Below are 19353 nucleotides of genomic sequence, written 5' to 3'. Positions count from 1 at the left end.
CCAGTCCCAGCGCATACCGTCTTCTGCAGGTGTCTGGAACTCCACAGGGAGGCTGTACTGGCCGTAGCCAGCCACAGTGCGGGCCCGAACCTGCACTACATACAGGGAGTTGGCCGTCAGCCCATCCAGCCGCACCGTGTTCTGCTGGCTGGTGACGGTGTTCGCGATGCCGTCACTCTGGCCCTGCTGTGGGGTAGGAAGATCGGGGTCATTTACAGCGGTTATCACACTCCCAAGCCCCATCCTACCCCCTGCACCGGGGCGACCTCTAACACCCGTGCGCGTCCCGCAGGCAGCATGGCTGGGGAGCGGTGGCCTGGGCTCTGCTTTACCTTCTCGAAGTACTTGATTTCATAGTCCAGGATGATCCCGTTGGGTCTCTCCGGGGGCGTCCACGACAGCATCATGCTGCTGCCAGTACTGCCGTGCAGCTGAATTCTGGGAACGGCCGAGGGGGCTGCAAAACAGAGGGAAGGGATGGGTCAGGTTACGCCGCAGCATTCGCAGCCCAGTGCCGGGGGAAAACATGTCGTCAGTCACTTAATTCATTCCCTGGAACCCCCCACCCCTACAACGTCCCCCAACCCACATCTGTCTTCTAAGGCTGAGGCCAAACCAACAGGACAAAGATCCCACCAACTGCTGACGAGACCAAGCTCCCCTCCTCCTTCCTGCCTGTGACTCCATCACACTCCTCCTGCTCTCCATGGTCCCCTCTTCCGCCTCAGGGAGGATGCCCATGAATTCTGCTCAGCGAGTGGCAGCAGTAGGTTTCCAGCGCATTGGAGCAGAGCCCAATGCAGGGGAAGGTGGAGAGGGAAAGCAGAGAGTGCATAGCATGCTCTGAAGGTTTGGGAGGGTCCTGACCTTAGCCAGGCCCACAAGGGAGAAAGCCCATCTGGCCCCTGCAAGCCGGGAGTCTCTGAAGCTAGGATTAGAGAATGACTAGCTCAGCCCCCATCTTTGTTTGCAGGAGTTCTGATCTCATTCCCTCCAGGGACATTGATTTAAAAAGAGAGAAATAGTCACCCAGGGGATTAGATGCAGGAGCTTAGAGCCAGCAACGCTGCACAAAGGGAGCGAACAAAGGACAGTGGCCTCAGAGTTTCAGCAGGAAACCTTGCTCTGGTTACTTGGGATATTAGAGGAGCAGAGCAGAGATGCACCCTCTCCCCAGGCAGCAGCAGCTCCAGCCTGCAGCTGTCTGTACTGACCTGCCTGGTTGGTGGTGATGTTGACGGAGGCGAACTGGGGGGAGTGGGGGCTCTTGCTGGATACGCCGTTCACAGCCTGGATCTCGAAGGTGTACTGGGTGTGCGCCATCAGGTTGCTGATGTAGATGTGCCGGTCCGTCAGGCCGAGCTGGCGGGGCACGAACTCCACGTTGTCGTCGCAGCGCGTGCACACCCGGCGCTCCACGGTGCACTTCTTGCAGATGATGTTGTACAGCAGGTCGTCCCGGCCCCCCGAGTCCCGGGGCTCGCTCCACTCCAGCGCCAGCGACGTCTCGTTCACGTTGGAGATGACGTTGAGAGGAGAGGATGGGACGCCTGCGGATGAGACACTCACGTCAGAGAGGAGAGCGCCAAGAGAAGCCTCCCAAGCCCAGCCCACACCCGGGTTTGTGGGGAGGTGGCCCAATGGACCCGCAGCCCTCAGGACTGGATTCACTGCCTCTCGGTCTGGCTGTTTGTCCTTTCCAGCAAGACGGTTATCCAGGACACCCCACTCCCCCAACAGAAGAGAACTCAAACCAGCAGCGCGCACTGCTGCAGACTGGGAGCCCGATCCCGTCCTCCACTGTCAGGGTCTGAGTGACTGGGAGATCCAAGACGTCCGCTAGACGGGGACAGACTTACTGGTGCAAGCACTGTCTGCAGGGTCTGCGTCTGCCCGGAAGTAGCCGATCCGACAGGTGCAGAGCATCGCTGCCCCAGAGCTTGTCCGGCTGTTGGGGGGACAGGGTGAGCAGAGACCTTCCCCTTGCTTCGACTTGAAGGTCCCGGGACCACAGGCTGCACGGACGGGAGAGAAGGGAAAAATAAATTTGGTTACTAACGCTCCCGGACAGACCCTCCGCCTGGGTCATTAGCTGGGAAGGAGCCCAGAACTTTCCTCGTCAGCCCTCTAACTCCTGATGTCCACCGCAGAAACCAATCCAAGCCCTACTACGGAGTTACCAACAGATCCCTCTCCAACATCGCCCACCCGCTTGGTGACCCCAGCCCAACCCTGGTGACTCTGCCCGCTGCTGCGCTCTGGGCCTGGGGATTCAAAGCAGAGTCTTCTAATCCAGCGCTCAGCATGGCCAGCTCTCCAGGAACTGGTTTGTGATGGGAAACATGCCAAGAGCACCTGAGCTGGATGCAAGGGGCTTGCTGGCTGGGGCAGCCCAGCTCAGCTGAATTTTTCTGGGCTTAGAGTAGCACCCTGGGATGAAGATGCCTCCAGGCATGGACAGAGGGCACCTTCCTACAAACATGGACACCTAAAACACCAAGGAGGAAGATCACCTAACCAGGAGTTACTGGCCTTCCAGGGAAGTGGAGTAAATCTCAACCAGACAGAGCCCCCAAGAGGGGTATAGGGGAACAATCCTACACGGGAAGTCAAAGATGGCAGAGACATCTAGGGTGCCCTCTAGTCCATCTCCTGGGTCAGGATAGAACTGGCCCTAGAGCATGTCTGCCATTGCTTTCTCCTATCCCAAGCCAGGTGTCACGGAGTCCCCGGGCGATGCTCTGGAACTGCTCCCCACAAAGCCAGTCAGGACTTTGGGGAGCCTCCTCTCCCTCGGAGCAGACCGTCTTCAGGACAAGAAGCTCACACGGCTTCACCTCCTGGGTCTCTCCTGGGAGCATTCAGCATATGCCCCTTCGTGCGCTTCCCACAGCGAGTCCGCCCCGGCGGAGTCCTGGGGAAGCCACAGGGTTCTGCACTTCACAGTCAGACGTGACTCTCAGCCAGCCAGTAACAGAGGTTTATTAGATGACAGGAACACGGTCTAAAACGGAGCTTGTAGGTACAGCGGCGAACGGGACCCCTCGGCCGGGTCCATTATGGGGTTCAGAAAGCCAGACACCCACGTCTGCCCTCACTCCTAGTCCCCAGGTAGCTCCAACTCTGAAACCCCCTCCAGCCCCTCCTTCTCTCGGCTTTGTCTCTTTCCTGGGCCAGGAGGTCACCTGATCTCTTTGTTCACCTTTAGCTATTTCCTTGCAGGTGGGGAAGGGGCCCTGGCCATTTGTTGCCAGGGAGACAGAGTGTCAGTGATTTATGCAAACTGGCCTTTCCCCACCACCTAGAGACTCAAGAAATGCATAGGGGAAACTGAGGCACCCACACAGTATTCAGAGGAAACATTAAGAACAGTCCCACTTCGGCACACCAGGTCCCTTAGGAATCCATGTTGCAGATGGATATATCTCACCGACTGTCAGCCCAAGCTTCCCCTCTCAGTGTCTTCCCATTAGCCCCCGTTCTAGCCCCTTGTACTGAGCTGAACAGACTCCCCCTCCTTGGCACTTAGCCCCTTCAAACACAGGCATTCGGCGGCGCTTTGCCCAGCTGTGTTTTCAATCTTTCCTTCCAGCTCTTCGCTCTGTCCTGCTGACTGTCCCCGAAGCCCTGCACAGCATAATGGTGCCCAGAAACGAACAGAGTTCCAGGCACAGAGGAGGACCCCTGCCCCCCTTGTGCTGTGTCCCGAAGCCACTGCACACACAGCCCCAATGCCAGGCACCTCCATTGCTGCTCTCTCAGCCTTTGCTGCTTTCCAAAGGCCTCCTTCCCCGGTCAGTCTGCATCTCAAAATTATGACACCCCGTTCGTGCCAGCTGTTCTGTTTGCCCAGCGTTACTCTCAGTCTTCTTTCCCCAGGACAGTCCCGGGCACTTCAGCGGCCATGTCATTAGTTCTCTGTTCCTGCTGGTTTTCCTCACCCCGCTGCATATTTGACATGCCGGTCACCCCTCTTCCAGAGGGGCCGAGCTGTTCAGACAGGACTCTGCATCGACTCCAGTGGCCCCTCCCAGCCCTACCAGTTTTCAGTCCCCCCGACAGTGTCATTCCCCAGCCAGTTTAAAGTAGTTTGTCAAATAAGGATAAGCCGTTCTACTAGCTGCTTTGCTAAACAGCTGCCTCTGCTGGGCTGTCCATGTCTGAAAACCCTCCTGATTCTCATCACAGCCCCTCGCTGAGCAAAAGGCCTGGAGCCCAGGCCTGGTTTGAACAATGGAGCGTTTAACCCTAAAGGGCTCTGCGAAAAGACTAACAGCACTTGAACCCGAAGGAGCCCAGCGGCAGAGACGTGCCATGAAACTAACCCAGGTCTTGAGCCATCTCATTCACCCCTGCGGTACCACTGACCCTGTCCCACGAGAAGGCAGGTCTCTCTCCGGGACCCTTCCTGAGCTACCAAGTACCAAAGGCGGAAACGAGGCCACAAAATAAGTTAAACCTCAGCCCACTGAAATGCTGGAAATTCATAGTTACAGCCAAACATGTCTGCAGACAGCCCCCTGCTGTGCACTGGCATTGCAGCTCATGTAACATGTCAGTCACCCATCACTGAGCCACAACGGTGTCCCTCAATAGCCATGGGCTTCCCAGGAGCTCAGAGATACCCTCCTGCCCTTCTCTAACCAGAGACCCTCCCCACTCCACAGAAGGCACGCTCAGGACATACCTCCCTCCCCACCCACTCCGAGGTGTCAAACGGCTTTCAGGTATCACCGTTCATCTCCGGCAGCCCCAGCTCAGTAGACGAGCCTCCTGCTCTAGGCTTGCTACAGCTCATCACCCACCAGGTGAGAAGACTGAACCGCTCCATCTCTGGGGAGGCAAACGCAGTTTCCGTTTACGAGGCATTTCCTACCACCCACAGCGATAAGTTTAACAGCTGGGAACTGCAGCCTTGCACACAGGGTGTGGGGCATTTCGTAATCACACAATGGCTTGTTTTTATACACTTGCCCGTCCAATCCTCCAGATTTCCTACAGACACTAATTTCTTTCAGCAGCCATCAGCACAAAGCAGACACCTGGGAACTAATGCCAACTTATTTCCTAATTTCACGCCATATTGCACCTTCCGAAGAAAGATGGCCCAGCATCACCACCATGGGTCCTTGATGTTGTAGTAGGGTCTCATGAGCGCAGAGATTCAGATCCAGAGCCACTATCTCCCTCTATTGTTCTTCAATTCACCCCACTTTGTGCCTCACAAATGCTGCAGTGTCTTGTAGACCTTCAGGTCCAACCATCACAGGTTCGCAGATAAAATGAGAACTCCCTACACCAACCAATACTCCACATGGCGTCCGGGGTTGCACCCCTACCCGTACCATTCCACACCAGGGACAGTAAGGACAACCCCAGCTTCACCTACGGCAACTGTGGCCCTTGCAAGTCAGTGCACATGTAGCCACAATGCACTGAAATGGACATGAATGTTCCTTCCCTTAGTTTATTTCAGGGCCTAACAAAGGGAACAGAAGTGTTTGTTGTATTGTTTTTTAATTGCATATTGCTCCCCCCCCCCAACTGTTTTCGATATCCAATAAAAACATCTATTTTTGGTAAACAATTCATCTTTGTCACTTCACAATATATGCTGCCAAATGCCTAGCGCTACTGAAAGCGCCCACTACATGTTATTGTGCAAGACGACAGAACTCACAGGATCAGGGCCTAACAACGGTAATAATTGTAAATATACAGCAAGCACCACAAGACTAAGAGGTACGTTAACAGCCAGTGTGATATTTACAGATGCCCATCAAGCACCACCCAATTCCTAACAGCCCCCAAAGCTCCGGGGCCAGGTACAGCACAGTCCATCACATCCCATTACTGCGGCTGACTATTAAAATGCTCTTTCAAGGCCTCCCTCAACCACATAGCTCCTTATTGAGCTCTTCCAATAGCCCTTGTGCCTGGCTGTTCCCACTCAGCACACAGCTGCTCCACCTCCACCCCAGAGCCAACTTTTCTCCCTTTGCTTCCCAGATATTACGCAGGACACAGCAGGCCGCTATAACCATAGGGATATTTTTCTCAGTGAGGTCCAATCTTGTGAGTAAACAGCACCCACGTCCCTTCAATCTACCAACGGTCAGTCTGTGCGGGCTGAGCTGGCAGTTGCCTCTTTCTTTGGTGCCGACAAGGGGTCATTTCAACATCGCCAATGCTGATGTCAGGGAAGCATCCCCCGTGATCCACTAACACTTGCATAACCCGAGAAAAGTAGCCCTTTCTGTTGGATGTACTCTGTGGCAAGGTGGGTTGGTGCTAACATAGGGAGATGCTTGTTATCTATCACTCCACTGCAATTTGGGAACCACACTGCTGCAAATCCATTCACTATGTCCTGCACGTTGCCAACAGTCACAGCTCTGCATAGCCAGAGACAATGGCCCTGCACACTTGCATGGCAACAGCCCCCATGGTGGATTTGCCAGCTCCAAAATGATTTCTAGGGTGGCCAAACAGCAAATGTGAAAAAAAACAGGACAGAGAGTGGGGGGGGGGGGGGTAATAGGAGCCTATATAAGAAAAAGACCCAGAAATTGGGACTGTCCCTATAAAATCGGGACATCTGGTCACCCTAATGATTTCCCACTGGGCAGTAGCAATCCGGCATTCCAAGCTTCCGCAGCATGATCACCACTCACTGCTCCATTGTCAGTGCAGCTCTCGTTCTGGTGTCTCGGTGCCGGAAGGCTGGGGCGAGCTTGGCACACACTTCCAGGAACGTGACCTTGCTCATCTGAAAGTTCTGCATCCGAAAGTTCTTGTCATCCCAAACCTGAATTAGGAGGTCATCTCACCAGTCAACACTCGTTTCTCAGGCCCAGAGACAGCGTTCCACCACATGCCACTGCTCCGTGAATCACAGGATTGGAAGGGACCTCAAGAGTTCATCTAGTCCAGTCCCCTGCACTCATGGCAGGACTAAGTATTATCTAGACCATCCCTGACAGGTGTTTGTCCAACCTGCTCTTAAAAATCTCCAGTGATGGAGATTCCACAACCTCCCTAGGCAACTTATTCCAGTGCTTAATCACCCTGACAGTTAGGAAGTTTTTCCTAATGTCCAACCTAAACCTTTTCTGCAATTTAAGCCCATTGCTTCTTGTCCTATCCTCAGAGGTTAAGAAGACGAATTCATCTCCCTCCTCCTTGTAACAACATTTTATGTACTTGAAAACTTATGTCCCCGCTCAGTCTTCTCTTCTCCAGACTAAACAAACCCAATTTTTTCAATCTTCCCTCATAAGTCATGTTTTCTAGACCTTTAATCATTTTTGTTGCCCTTCTCTGGACTCTCTCTCTAATTTGTCCACATCTTTCCTGAAATGCGGTGCACAGAACCGGACACAACACTCTAGTTGAGGCCTAATCAGCGGAGAGTAGAACGGAAGAATGACTTCTCGTGTCTTGCTTACAACACTCCTGCTAATATGTCCCAGAATGAAGTTCGCTTTTTTTTGCAACAATCTTACACTGTTGACTCATATTTAGCTTGTGGTCTACTATGACCCCCAGCTGTCTGTCCTCCACAGAATCATCTTGTCCCCCCTGCTGTGATTCTTCGTGCAGCTCTGCAAATACTGGAGGATCGTGCACCCTGTGTTTGCAATGCTCATGAAAGCAATGCAGAGCTGTGCAGGCTCCATGTTCTGTCCGAAGCGGCGGACAGCGAGGAGCACTGTGCAGCTTTGTGGGATTTTAATAAAAGGCACAAAAATTATGGGATATGGATGGCATTACAGGTTGGAGAAAGTTGCATGATGGGACCTTGACCCTTTGCTCCCAGTCACGCCTGAGAGACTCATTTCTGCCCTACTGTGCATTGCCAAATTTTCCCAAAAGACAGAGCACTGGACAACGGCAAGTTGCATGCTGTGATATCTCCTCATGGTGCACTGCATGGTGCACTAACACAAGCATTCCTGGTGAGAACAAGCACACGCACAAGCGATATACTAAGTGCAGTAGTTTTATGCTGACGTAACTTGTGTTGACCAAAGCTTGTAGCGTGGACATGGCCTCAGCCAGTAGTTACGGTATGTCACTGGAAGGAAAGCTACTTACAGCAATGGTTCCCCAAGTGTATTGCCTCTACAGACCCTCCCTGGAGGATCTGCATGCTCTGCCACACGCATCACCATGCAAAGCAGAAGAGCTGTTAGGGGCTAGAACACCAGGGTATGTCAGACTAACGCCTAGCCACTGCTTAGTTTTTCTCCCTCCCACAGAAACACCACTGAAAACTCGAATGCAGAGGGAAGGAGGGCAGGTCAGTGCGGATCTACAAAAGCAATACTTACTAGTGAGTGCGCAACCTCTCTTTCTCCTACACTGCACCATCTTTGCAGTTCCCCACCCTAAGAGACAATTAAGCAGCAGAAACCCTCAGGAAAAAGCCTAGTGCTACTGATTAAGAGCCTTATGCATTACTCTGATTTGGAAATCCAATCTAGACTCAGCAAAGCAAATGCTTTTAAGTCTACCAGGAGGTTGGTTCACATTCTTACAGAGACATTACGCAGGCAGGCTGCAGAAGCTGCTATCCCTCCATCTGACTGGGCTCCAGCTAGGTGATACCACACCGATTACAGCGCTCCATTGTGTTACTTTCTGAGCTGAAGTCACCAGGTCTTTGGGTCCCCCAAAAGCCTGGTAGATTAAGAGTTTTACCATTTAGGGCTGATCCATACTAACCCCCCATTTCGAACTAAGATACGCAACTTCAGCTACGTGAATAACGTAGCTGAAGTCGAAGTATCTTAGTTCGAACTTACCGCGGGGCCACACGCGGCAGGCAGGCTCCCCCGTCAACTCCGCGTACTCCTCGTGCGGAGCAGGAGTACCGGTGCCGTCCGAGCACTTCCGGGATCGATTTATCGCGTCTAGACAAGACGCGATAAATCGATCCCAGAAGATCGATTGCTTACCGCCGGACCTGGAAGTAAGTATAGACGTACCCCTAGACTGTTTACCCTGGCTTTGCCCTACAAATCAGGAGATACTGGTACGTGGACGGGCTCAGATGAAAATCCAGGACCACAACTAGCCACGAATGGGGATGGTGTCTCCCATGTACACTTTCTCTTGATGGAAAGTGCAGAGGGAGGGTCTGTGGTTCGCACTTACCTAGCCAATTCCATGGCCACTACCAAACCACGCTTAAGTGAAAAATGGAGACTGCAGACAGCCAAAGAAGCCTCTGCGTGTTTAGATAGCCAGGCTTACATCCCGTATGGTTACAAACTGGTGGATACAAGTTCAGATTTAAGGAACCATGCTATGAAAGGATGAGGAATGACTGAAGCCCCTTGGACATGTCAGGCTGAAACAGCTGGCAAGAGATGCCTGAGTCCATCAGGGACACAGAAAATCCAAAACAGAGACAACTCCCTTAGTTTGCACAAGGCAGGAAACCCTGATGCTGCAAGTACAGCTTTACCGAGGCGATGAAACTGAGGAGTTCTGGCTAGATCCCAAGTTGGATAGTACCTTGCCTCCCGACAGTCTCCTGCATACTCGAGGGGACACGGCCTTCTTTGCTTCCTGTTCTAAACTGCGTGCAGCGTTGCTGTGGGCCTGTTAGCCCAGAAGCAGCTGCATTTCAGCTGAGAGAAAAGTGATTTTTGTATCTGGTTTTTACCAGCACCCATTGTCCTGCGTCTGATTTGGTTAGCCTGGGTCTGTACTTCAGGTGGAAGAACGTACTTCCTTCCAAGCCCCATTCCCTCTTTTATTAATGTTCAATGCATAAGAACGGCCATATTGGGTCAGACCAAAGGTCCATCTAGCCCAGTCTCCTGTCTTCTGACAATGGCAAATGCCAGGTGCCCGAGAGGGAATGAACAGAACAGGTAATCATCAAATGATCCATCCCGTCGCCCATTCCCAGCTTCTGGCAAACAGAGGCTAGGGACACCTTCCCTGTCCATCCTGGCTAATAGCCATTGATGGACCTATCCTCCATGAACTTATCTAGTTCTTTTTTGAACCCTGTGATAGTCTTGGCCTTCACAACATTCTCTGGCAAGGAGTTCCACAGGTTGACTGTGTGCTGTGTGAAGAAATACTTCCTTATGTTTGTTTTAAATCTGCTGCCTATTAATTTCATTTGGTGGCCCCTAGATCTTGTGTTATGAGGCGTAAATAACACTTCCTTATTTACTTTCTCCACACCAGTCATGATTTTATAGACCTCTATCATATCCCCCTCTTAGTCATCTCTTTTCCCAGCTGAAAATGCAGTAGGGGAGCCCCTGGTTAGACAGCAGTAAACGCATTGTCATCACTTATTTATTTTGCTTATTAAGTACTTTGGGATGAAAGGCACTTGAGTGCGAGACAATTAGTAACCGATTTGACTCATAGCATCACCACCTCGACAAGTTTCAAGCCAGCAATCCCGGGGAGGAGCAGAGTAGTGCGGACTCTAGCAGAGTCACTCTCCCATCCAGATACAATCTCCCGAGCGTCTACACCCAGATACAGGAGTGCAACCGTTCTGCTTTACTCTACGTCCTCTGGAGTCTGGAAACGAGCTGGCAGTGAGAGAAGCAGACTCATCCTTCTGGGGTTCTTGCTTCCCCTATCCAAGCTACTTATTACAGGGCTCCGTCACTGTAGGATCCATTCTCTCCATTGTATTCATCCTCTTAGCACCCATGAGCCAGGGCATGGCTATTATCCCCACTGTACAGATGGGGAAACGGAGGCACAGTGAGGCTACGTGATCTCGCACAAGAAAATACAAAACCTGTGGCAGAGCAGGGACGTGAACCCAGATCTTCCATGTCCCCAGTTAGTGCCCTAACCACCGAACCGTCCTTTCTCGGTGAGAAACTGCATGTGACAACCACAGTCTGGGCCGATGCCCCCGAGACTGAAGCAGAGCTCTCCAAGGATGGAAGCGTGAGTCTTTACAGCTTGGGCTGAAGAACCAGCATCCCCTGACCCTCCCGACAGGAGCTGACATTTCTGTAAGTGCTTTTCAGGCTGAAGAATCCCCAGAAGACTCCTGACACACAGATCACATCTGTCAGAACCGAGATGCAGCCACCTCTAGGGGGAACGTGGCAGCCGTTTAACAGTCACAGCACAACTGGACGCAGGAGGGGAAGCAAAGCAGAATCGCTGTCTAATAAAATAATAATAATAATAATAATAATAATATAAAAAAAATCAAGCTACTAGGACCAGGGGAGGGGGACAGGCTGGCAGAAAGTAGTTCCTCCCTCTGGACTTTCGCCAGGACTGCAGGGATGACGCTGCCACAGGATGACACCACAAGAAGTTAGGATTTTGGTTTCGCATCTGGCCTGCAAGTCAACTACTCCTCCAGCGACACAGCACCTCTTGCATCACGGGCAGCACCAGCTCCTTGCCAAAACCCCACTTCCTGCAGCACCTGGGTTTTCGGTAGAGATCTCTCCCATCCAAGTATTGACTCAGCCCAACCTTGCTTGGCCTCTGGAGTCAGACAGAATGACAGTACCAGGTGGTCTGGTTGCAGAAAGCTTCTCTTTCAAAAACAAAGCCCCACCCCTGTGAATAAGGGAAAAGGGAGGGAGCTAAAGCACACCGAAATAAATCATCCCAACATCACATACCATGACTCACCATGTACAGTGCCTGCGATTACCGCACTGGATGTGGGCAAGGAGAAGGGAATCCCCCCGATACACACTGAACTCGATATTCCGAGGCCCCCTCCCTCTGCAGGGATGATGGAGGATTGTCCCGACAGCATGAAAATTCAAAACTGCATGGTACAGTGTACTTCACTGTCCAGATCATTAGTCAAGCTGTTACTCTCCGCCCCAGCACCAACTCCTGCAGGACTCTGCTGCGTTCTAGCTCCTTCTTAGGAGTGGATAATAGCCTCGAATTATACTGTTTAAGGGTGGAGACAGTTCTCGATCCACACTCCAGTACTCTAACCCAGACAGCGTCTTTCCAATTTCTCTATTCCTTTCCCTGCAGGACTAAAGCAAAAGCCTCACGAGTCTAGAGAAATTAAACCCATCACATCCCTTTGTCCGGCAACCCTGTCATTTTGTTAAAGGCAGCAATCAAGTTTGCCTGGGACAATCTGGGCTTCGTGAACCTGCGCTGTTCACTCACATTACTCTTCCATAAGGGCCTACAGCGGGATTAGCGTCACGGCAGCAACGTTCCAGCTGCGGTTCAGGAGACAACGCTCATTCTAAGCCTCTATTTTCAAGGCACTTCAAGAAAAATTACCCTTTGGGCTGAACTGTCTTATGCCGGTTCAATCCAAAACTGGTACGTTTGGAGGGGAAGGGGGAGAAGAGAAGGGGCGCACAGGTTGGAGTAAACTTGAAAAAGCCTTTGGGTATTTGAATGATGCCCAAATAAAGTGTAAAACCAACTCTAAAAAAGGATAATTTAATTTTTATTTTTTTTTACTCAAATCACAATAATATGAATGTAAAGGGCACTGATGGTCAGAAATACGATTTAGGGGTCAGATTTCCTTAACTGTGTTGCAAGTAATTTTAAAAATTCGAGCTTTCTTCTCTTGGAATCGGTCACCTCGTCTTTTAATTATCTAAATAATGAGTTTCACTTCCTGGTTTTCATGCAGTAACCCAGTGTTGCAACGTGGGGCTGAAAACAACTGGCATATGCTATGATTAGTAGGCAGTTTTTTAAAAAAGTCACGGTAACATTTCTATTAGTCACTGGTTGCAGAAAGTTTGCTTCTACAAAGTCCAGACTTTGGCCCCAAATTGACCCAACGGCGCTCCTTGAAAAAGCTCAAATTTAGTACACAGGCTTTGAAGGAACATGTGCTTTGCTGAGTTTGGAAAGGAGCTGGTTGAGGAATAAATTCAGGAGTGAGAAAAGCATAGCACGCATGCTCTGGGCGCGCTCTCTTTCGGCATTTAACCGATTAGATATTCACATATTATTGAACTATGCAATCACATTTCTCTAGTCTAACAAAAGAGAAGGAAATGTACACAAAGCCCATTGTTCCTGTAACACGATGACTCTGATTTTATGTGCACAGAAATCAGGGAAGCTGGGCTGCTTTCCAGGAAGTGGATTACTTTGAATATTTTGCCTCCAATCTTGTCTCAGATGATCATGTGAGTAGGGACGTTGAAAGACATGGGGAAGGGGTGTGTTGTCAATGAGACTTCAAACAGACATCTCTAGAGATCCAATCAATCTGATGTGATGGACACCAGGAATGAAGAAATCTGGATAAACTGTCCCTACAAGAGTTTTTTTGAGGGTGGGAGGGGGAGATGTCAGAAGCAAAGATTACCATGCATTCTGTGCCGCTCCCTCAATGACCAACATCGGACAGTGCAAGTGCTATCCCATGGGGGGCCCTAAGCAGGAATATTTGCCCCCCCCACACATATTAATAATTAATAGGAGCCCCCTTGAACTGCTCAGGGCCCTTAGCCTGTTTAGTCTACTTATGCCTACCGCTGGCTCTCGTCTGACATGACCTGCTCCTGGAGGAAAAAACTCCAGTGGGCGATTTCACCCTAACATTGTCCCATCCAAAGTAGGAATTGTCTGGTTTTAAAGAAAGAGACGCCGTAAACAAACGAAAGGTGACGGAGCAGCGTGCTGAGGCAATGCAATGAGGGCATGTCTACACTGCAAAAAAAAATAAAAAAAAAATAATCATCACCTGGAGCAGCAAGTCTCAGAGCCCGGGTCAAGCCAGCTCAGGCTAAAAATAGCAGTTTAGCCCGGCAGTGTGAGCCCAGGTCAGTTGACCCGGGCTCAGACTCATTGCCACTGGGTGGGTTTTTTTTCTTTTTTGCAGTGCAGATGCACCTGGAGTCACACAAAGCAGATGGAGTGCACATGCTCACAATGCAGCTGGCCTGGGACCCTCTGGAAATTAGCAACCGTTTGGGGGTGGGGGAGAAGATAGCGCATCCCTTTGAGGAACTCAGCATTTGAGCCCCAGTATGGAAAAGGCAGCAAATCCTCCCCGACCCCCGCAACGTTCCTCCTCATTCAGTGATCCGAAGGAGTCCAGAGAAGCTGGGCGGGGTTGGTGGAGCCGCAGAGGCAATGTAATCCAAGAACCACAGCCACGGGTCAGCAACCTTTCTCCCTCTGGAGAGAGCTGCCTCTGGGAATCCCCATGCTGGGAGAGCAGTGAGCAGGGCAACCGCCCCGAGAGAGCGGTGTGCTAATGAAATAAAGACAACGCGCCCGAGAACGAGACGGCAAACCAATGCTGTGGAAACGTATCGTACAAAGACGCTGCCTTCCGCCTAGCAGAATGAGCCCTCGACCCCCAAGGGAGCAGGATAGCAGCTATGTATATAAAGTCTAATCCCACCATGGCTTGGAGATAACGGATAGGAGAATCTCTTCAAAAGCCATAGAAAGTCTGCAGAGGGATGGATTTACAGAAGAGTTTTCCCCATCTCAGCAGTAACTCAGGATTGGGTTCCCCCCCACCCCATTAAAATGATTCCTGGCCCTTATAGGCACTTTTCACTCAGAGATCACAAAGCGTTTTACAAAGGATGGTAAGTAACACGGACCATTAAAACTCTCTGGGGCAAATACCATTTCTACCTCTGTCTGAACAGCAATGGGGGCCACAAATGTGATTAGGACCCCTGGGTGCTTTGCAATAAACAACATCCCCATGTTATGACTAGAAAGGGAGGCAGAGAGTAGTGGAATGAGCTAACACGGTCCACATCACTATAACGTCCATCTTAGGTAGGTTAGGTTTGCATGCGAATAGGCACACACATGCACCAAACCTTCTACTATTTTCCAAAGGATGACAGAAGACCCCTCCCTTAGACAAGTGCGTGGAAGGCAGAGATAACAGCTAATTACTTTTTGGTTGTATCCCAGGACAATCCTTAACTCACTAACAGAAGAACTCTAAAATGACTGGTAAAGGGACAAGAAAATGGAGCGACTGCTCTAGGTTCTCCGAATCCTTAAGCTGCTTTCGTTTGTGGACACGTGGCCATTTAGCAAAAGATTTCCTATTCCACAAGCACAACACAATTTTCCCAGAGAAATGCAAAGATTCCCCTTTTAATAACCCAGCAACTGGTGCATCACATGGAGATTTTTAGGTCTAAGGAGCTTTCCTTATTGATGAGGAAAGAGGGCTGGGCAAGAACAAAGGGGTTGCCATGGATAAGGATAACAGAACTCAGATCACTTCTTGATCAACTTTTGTTGAAAGAAGGAGATGAGGAACGAAAGATGCATCCTCTCCCCCAATGTAATGATCATTTAACACAAAGTTGGAACCCCTGATGCACTGGAGTAGACAGATACTATTCTGACTCAGAGATTCATGGATGGGGGGGGGGGGGTCTCATTTGGCAGAAAAGGAGTTTGCTTCAGTCTCCATGAAAACTACTCGTGTTGATCTGACTTATCTGCTGGGGAGTTGTTCCCTCCTGCCCTAGAAGGCAAGCTAAAAGCATTACCAGAAGTCCCATCCCGTTACTGGTTGGCACAGTATGACTCCAGGATCTCCCTGGCTGTTCACATAACTCACTACTGCAAAGCACTGCTCCTTCGAACCTCTATTGCCTTTTCTCTGGTCAGAGAAACAAAGGCACAGACACAAGTTGGGTAAAGTCTTAGCTCCAGCAGCTTCCTGTGCAAAGTGAATTGTCTGAGGATTGCCGGGCAGGGCCTCTGCCTCACAATCTAGTCTCTGAGACCACCTGCTAGAAGCCCTCCCATCTCCTGGAAGGGGGCTAAGGCTCCCTTGGAATCCAGGAGAGACCCTATCAACGTTTGAATCTGAGCAACACCACAGCCAACTTCCCCATGCTCACTCTTGACCTTAGGGTTAAGAAGAGAACCAAATGAATCACACCTTTATAAGTGCAGGCTCTTTGAAGCCAGTTCTCTAAATATGGATACCCCTGCTGCAGGCTGTGATGGTGACAGTTGGCTGCCACCACTGCCAGACGCTCTCCCAGTTTGCAGTTTGCCCTACGGGCACTATTCTGTACAAATTAAGGTTGAACCCACATTATTTCCTGCGCTGCTGCCTTACGGACACATGGAAGCGAGTGTCCTAAACGGATGTGGGTTCTGAATAATCTTGAGAATGTAACGTAAGGATTATACTGCCCAGAGATGCAGTATGGCTCCGACATCAGCCCCACTTCTCTAGCCTCCCTCTCCAAGAGATACAGGGACCTCATCTCCTAGCTGCCTAGTGCAAGGAAGACTTGGAAGTGGAATGGGGTGGGGACTGGGTTCTGGCATGACCTCATACTGAGTATCCCATTCAGTAAGTGGCGGGACCCACTGATCCCAAGGTTCCCTGTTAAGCCTGTAAATAGGGACATCAGAAGCTGAAATCAGAAGGGGGTCTAGGGGAGGTCTAGACTGGCTATTAGGAAACACTATTTCACTAGGAGGGTGGTGAAGCACTGGAATGGGTTACCTAGGGAGGTGGTGGAATCTTCATCCTTAGAGGTTTTTAAGGCCCGGCTTGACAAAGCCCTGGCTGGGAAGATTTAGTTGGGGTTGGTCCTGCTTTGAGCAGGGGGTTGGACTAGAACCTCCTGAGGTCTCTTCCAACCCTAATTTTCTAGGATTCCTCCAGCAAAACTGGAACCCCTCAATGGCATGCGGTGCTCGCCCTGTTGCCAAGGAAAGGACAGGAGGTGGCAGGCCTGGGCCATAGCTCCCCGCTGCTGGAACCCTCTGGGTGCCAGCGAGTGCACTACAGCTGATGTTAACTAGGTAACATCAGTGTAAGCTCTGAGGCTTCAAACACCATCAGGCACCCAGGCGGAGACCCAGAAGTACAGATGGTCATTAAGCTAGAATCACAGAAGATCAAACTCCAACGTCCAGGACAGAGCAGGAGTCGCTGCAAGCGCCAGGCCTCAGGCCACCGAACTCTGAACTCACAACTGGTCCAGCAGAGAAGTACCCACATCCTCTGCTTAGACACATACCTTACTCCGGAGGAAGAGAACATGTTACAGGCCATCTAGCCACGTGCTTACCTTGGCACTGGGTATCTTTCATGGCAGGCTCATATCCAGCAGCGCACGTACAGGCTCCAACAGGTACCATCCACTCCCCATCTCCATTACAGTACAGCTTCAGGGGCACAGACACCTCCACTGCATTGGGGATGCAGATCCCTGGGGCAATGACCAGAGAAGTGGGCTCAGCCCCAGTTAAGGTCTCCGGAAAAACGGCAAAGCCAGCAATGGTGTTGGAGCATTTCTTATAGAAAGCGCGGACAGAGATGAGGGACATGCAGGCGCCCAGGTCCTGGAAGGCTAGGTAAAAACCATTCTTGGAGAGAGGCCCAAAGCTGCGCACCTTGGTGTTCACACGGCCAGACTCCAGCTTGGAGAAACTCTCATCGGGGGCAATTGTATCCACTTTGACGTAGGGGTTTTCCATCCAGAAGGGGCTAGAGGCAGAGGCAGAATCTGTATCCGACTCGTAATAGAAGAGATTGAAGGTCTCTTTGCAGGAGCCCGGGATGTTGGGGATGCTGTTACAGTCCCGTACAGTGAATTTCAGCTCCACGTAGACTCGCTGGACATCCTGGCGCTGGATGAACTGAGTACGGAGCCAGTTGTTCTGATTGGCCTCCCGCACATTGCACACCTGGTACGTTCGGATGGGGTTCATGGCCTCGTCGTAACCGCTGACTTCCTCCCACTGCAGCGGAGAGAGATTGGCAGGTTAGCCACTGGGATGGGCAGTCCGGAATGCTTCAAAACACGGCCCCACCCCCACAGCAAACTAATCCAAACCACACTGCAGAAACCAGACACGTGATTACCCCAAAAAGCACCAACACACGCACACAGCCAGTACGAACCGAGGTACCCATATGGTCCGTCCCTGCCCTGCTCCCTCCTGGCGCTACTCCCCCTGTCATGCTGAAGCCTGTGAGAACTTCACTCTTCTCTGTGTAGTGCCGTGCACTTGCGACTCCCATAGTAACGAAGGAGTCGGCATCAAAGAGAGCTATGAGCTGGTCTGGGGAACGGGGGTGATTTCACAAGGCTCCCAAAGGGCACAGGAGGGAACCCAAAGGGTGCTCTTGTCTCGTGAAGGGTCCCAGTTCGGAACGGATAAGACTTGCAGCTCAACCTGGAATCCAGAGCCCTGTGCAGGCGCCTAGAGGAGGACCCGAGTCTTACCCCGGTCTCTGGATGAGCCGTCCATGCCAACTCGGATGTCACCCACTTCGTATCCATCAGGGTTTCTGAAGGAAAAATGGAATTGAGAGACAAGGTCAGGGTTTGGGAAAGAAACAGGAGGGAAATCTTTCAAAACGTTTGCAGGCAACGCAGAGCAATGCAGCTTGGGGGGCGGGAGGGAGAGGGGCAGAGTGAGATGGACTCCGGATTTCCTCCAGTCAAGGGGAGAGGAAAGACCCCATCAGGAGAATTGCTAAGGGAGCAGAGCCACCAAAGAAACAGAAGGAAGGGGAATGTGGACAGCAAGCAAGAGCAGCCATCTTCCTTTCAGCAACCTGTATGCTGAGCCCCGCTTGTCGGGCACCCACACAACCTCCGCCCCCCAACACCTCCTTGGCTGCGAGGGTCTGCCAGCAGGGAAACAGCCCCCTTCCCCTCCCCCCGGCACTAGTGTCTTTGCTGAGGCTCAGGCTGAAAGCGCCTGTTCCCATGACAGGGCGGTGCAGGCCAGGCAGGTTTCTCCAGCAGGGGAGGGACGGCAGGCTGCTCTCTCAAGCTGCCCCACATCACTCATTTCACAAGAGGTGAGAAGAATTTGACCGTCTGGCCGACATTCCAGGAGCGGATTACAAGCCAAACCTCCCCGTCAGCATTCCCCCTAGAGCCCCAGCCCCAGCCCCAGCCGTGGGGGGGAGCGAGAAGCCAGTCTGAGGAGAGCTGGAATTGCAGCCAGCTGCAGCTAATCCCAGGCTAGGCCGGGCAGCCCTACCGAACCTGAGCACGCTACAGTGGGAGAGTCTTGGCTAGCAGCAAACTGTCTCAATCCTGGTCTTAACCCCAGCCGTGACCCCTAGCAATTCTTTGAAGGGGGTGTCAGAGGCCTGGAGGCACACAACCCCCCCCACCAAGACCAGCAGACAACCTCACTCCCACGCCGAGCGCCTGCACTGCCTAGCGAAACGGGTCTTCGCTCATAACCAACACAGCCGAGCTCCCGCCCCGTTACCCAGCACAAGCTCCCCAAACCCAAGGCCTTTCCCAAAGGCACAAAGCAGATTCAGGTCAAAATGCCATTGCAGGGCAAAGAAACGCCCCTTCTGAACCCCAAGTGGGTCTGTGTCCCCACCAAACCCTTCCCACAGACAGCCTC

At 51.6% G+C, this 19353-nt stretch overlaps 1 protein-coding gene across 3 annotated transcripts in view; it reads right to left on the bottom strand.

Moving 5' to 3' along the window:
• EPHB3 (EPH receptor B3) overlaps positions 1–19353 on the bottom strand; it is a 50683-nt gene that overhangs the window by 10238 nt on the left and 21092 nt on the right. For 2 of the 3 annotated variants that reach the window (XM_034781415.1, XM_034781416.1), the window contains exons 2-7: positions 18204–18268; positions 17043–17715; positions 1860–2015; positions 1215–1550; positions 333–457; positions 18–186 (exon numbers count right to left, since the gene is read on the bottom strand). In XM_034781415.1, coding sequence (XP_034637306.1) covers positions 18–186; positions 333–457; positions 1215–1550; positions 1860–2015; positions 17043–17715; positions 18204–18260 — 1516 coding nt within the window. In that variant the 5' untranslated portion in view covers positions 18261–18268. Of the gene's footprint in view, positions 1–17; positions 187–332; positions 458–1214; positions 1551–1859; positions 2016–3742; positions 4016–17042; positions 17716–18203; positions 18269–19353 lie in introns of those variants that run through there. The other variant, XM_034781417.1, reaches the window with a different exon arrangement.

Source organism: Trachemys scripta, chromosome 9 (assembly GCF_013100865.1).
Source record: "Trachemys scripta elegans isolate TJP31775 chromosome 9, CAS_Tse_1.0, whole genome shotgun sequence".
In the NCBI taxonomy this organism is placed as follows: Eukaryota; Metazoa; Chordata; order Testudines; family Emydidae; genus Trachemys; species Trachemys scripta.
Note: the sequence above shows the minus strand (reverse complement) of the source record. Positions and strands in the feature narration are given on the sequence as shown.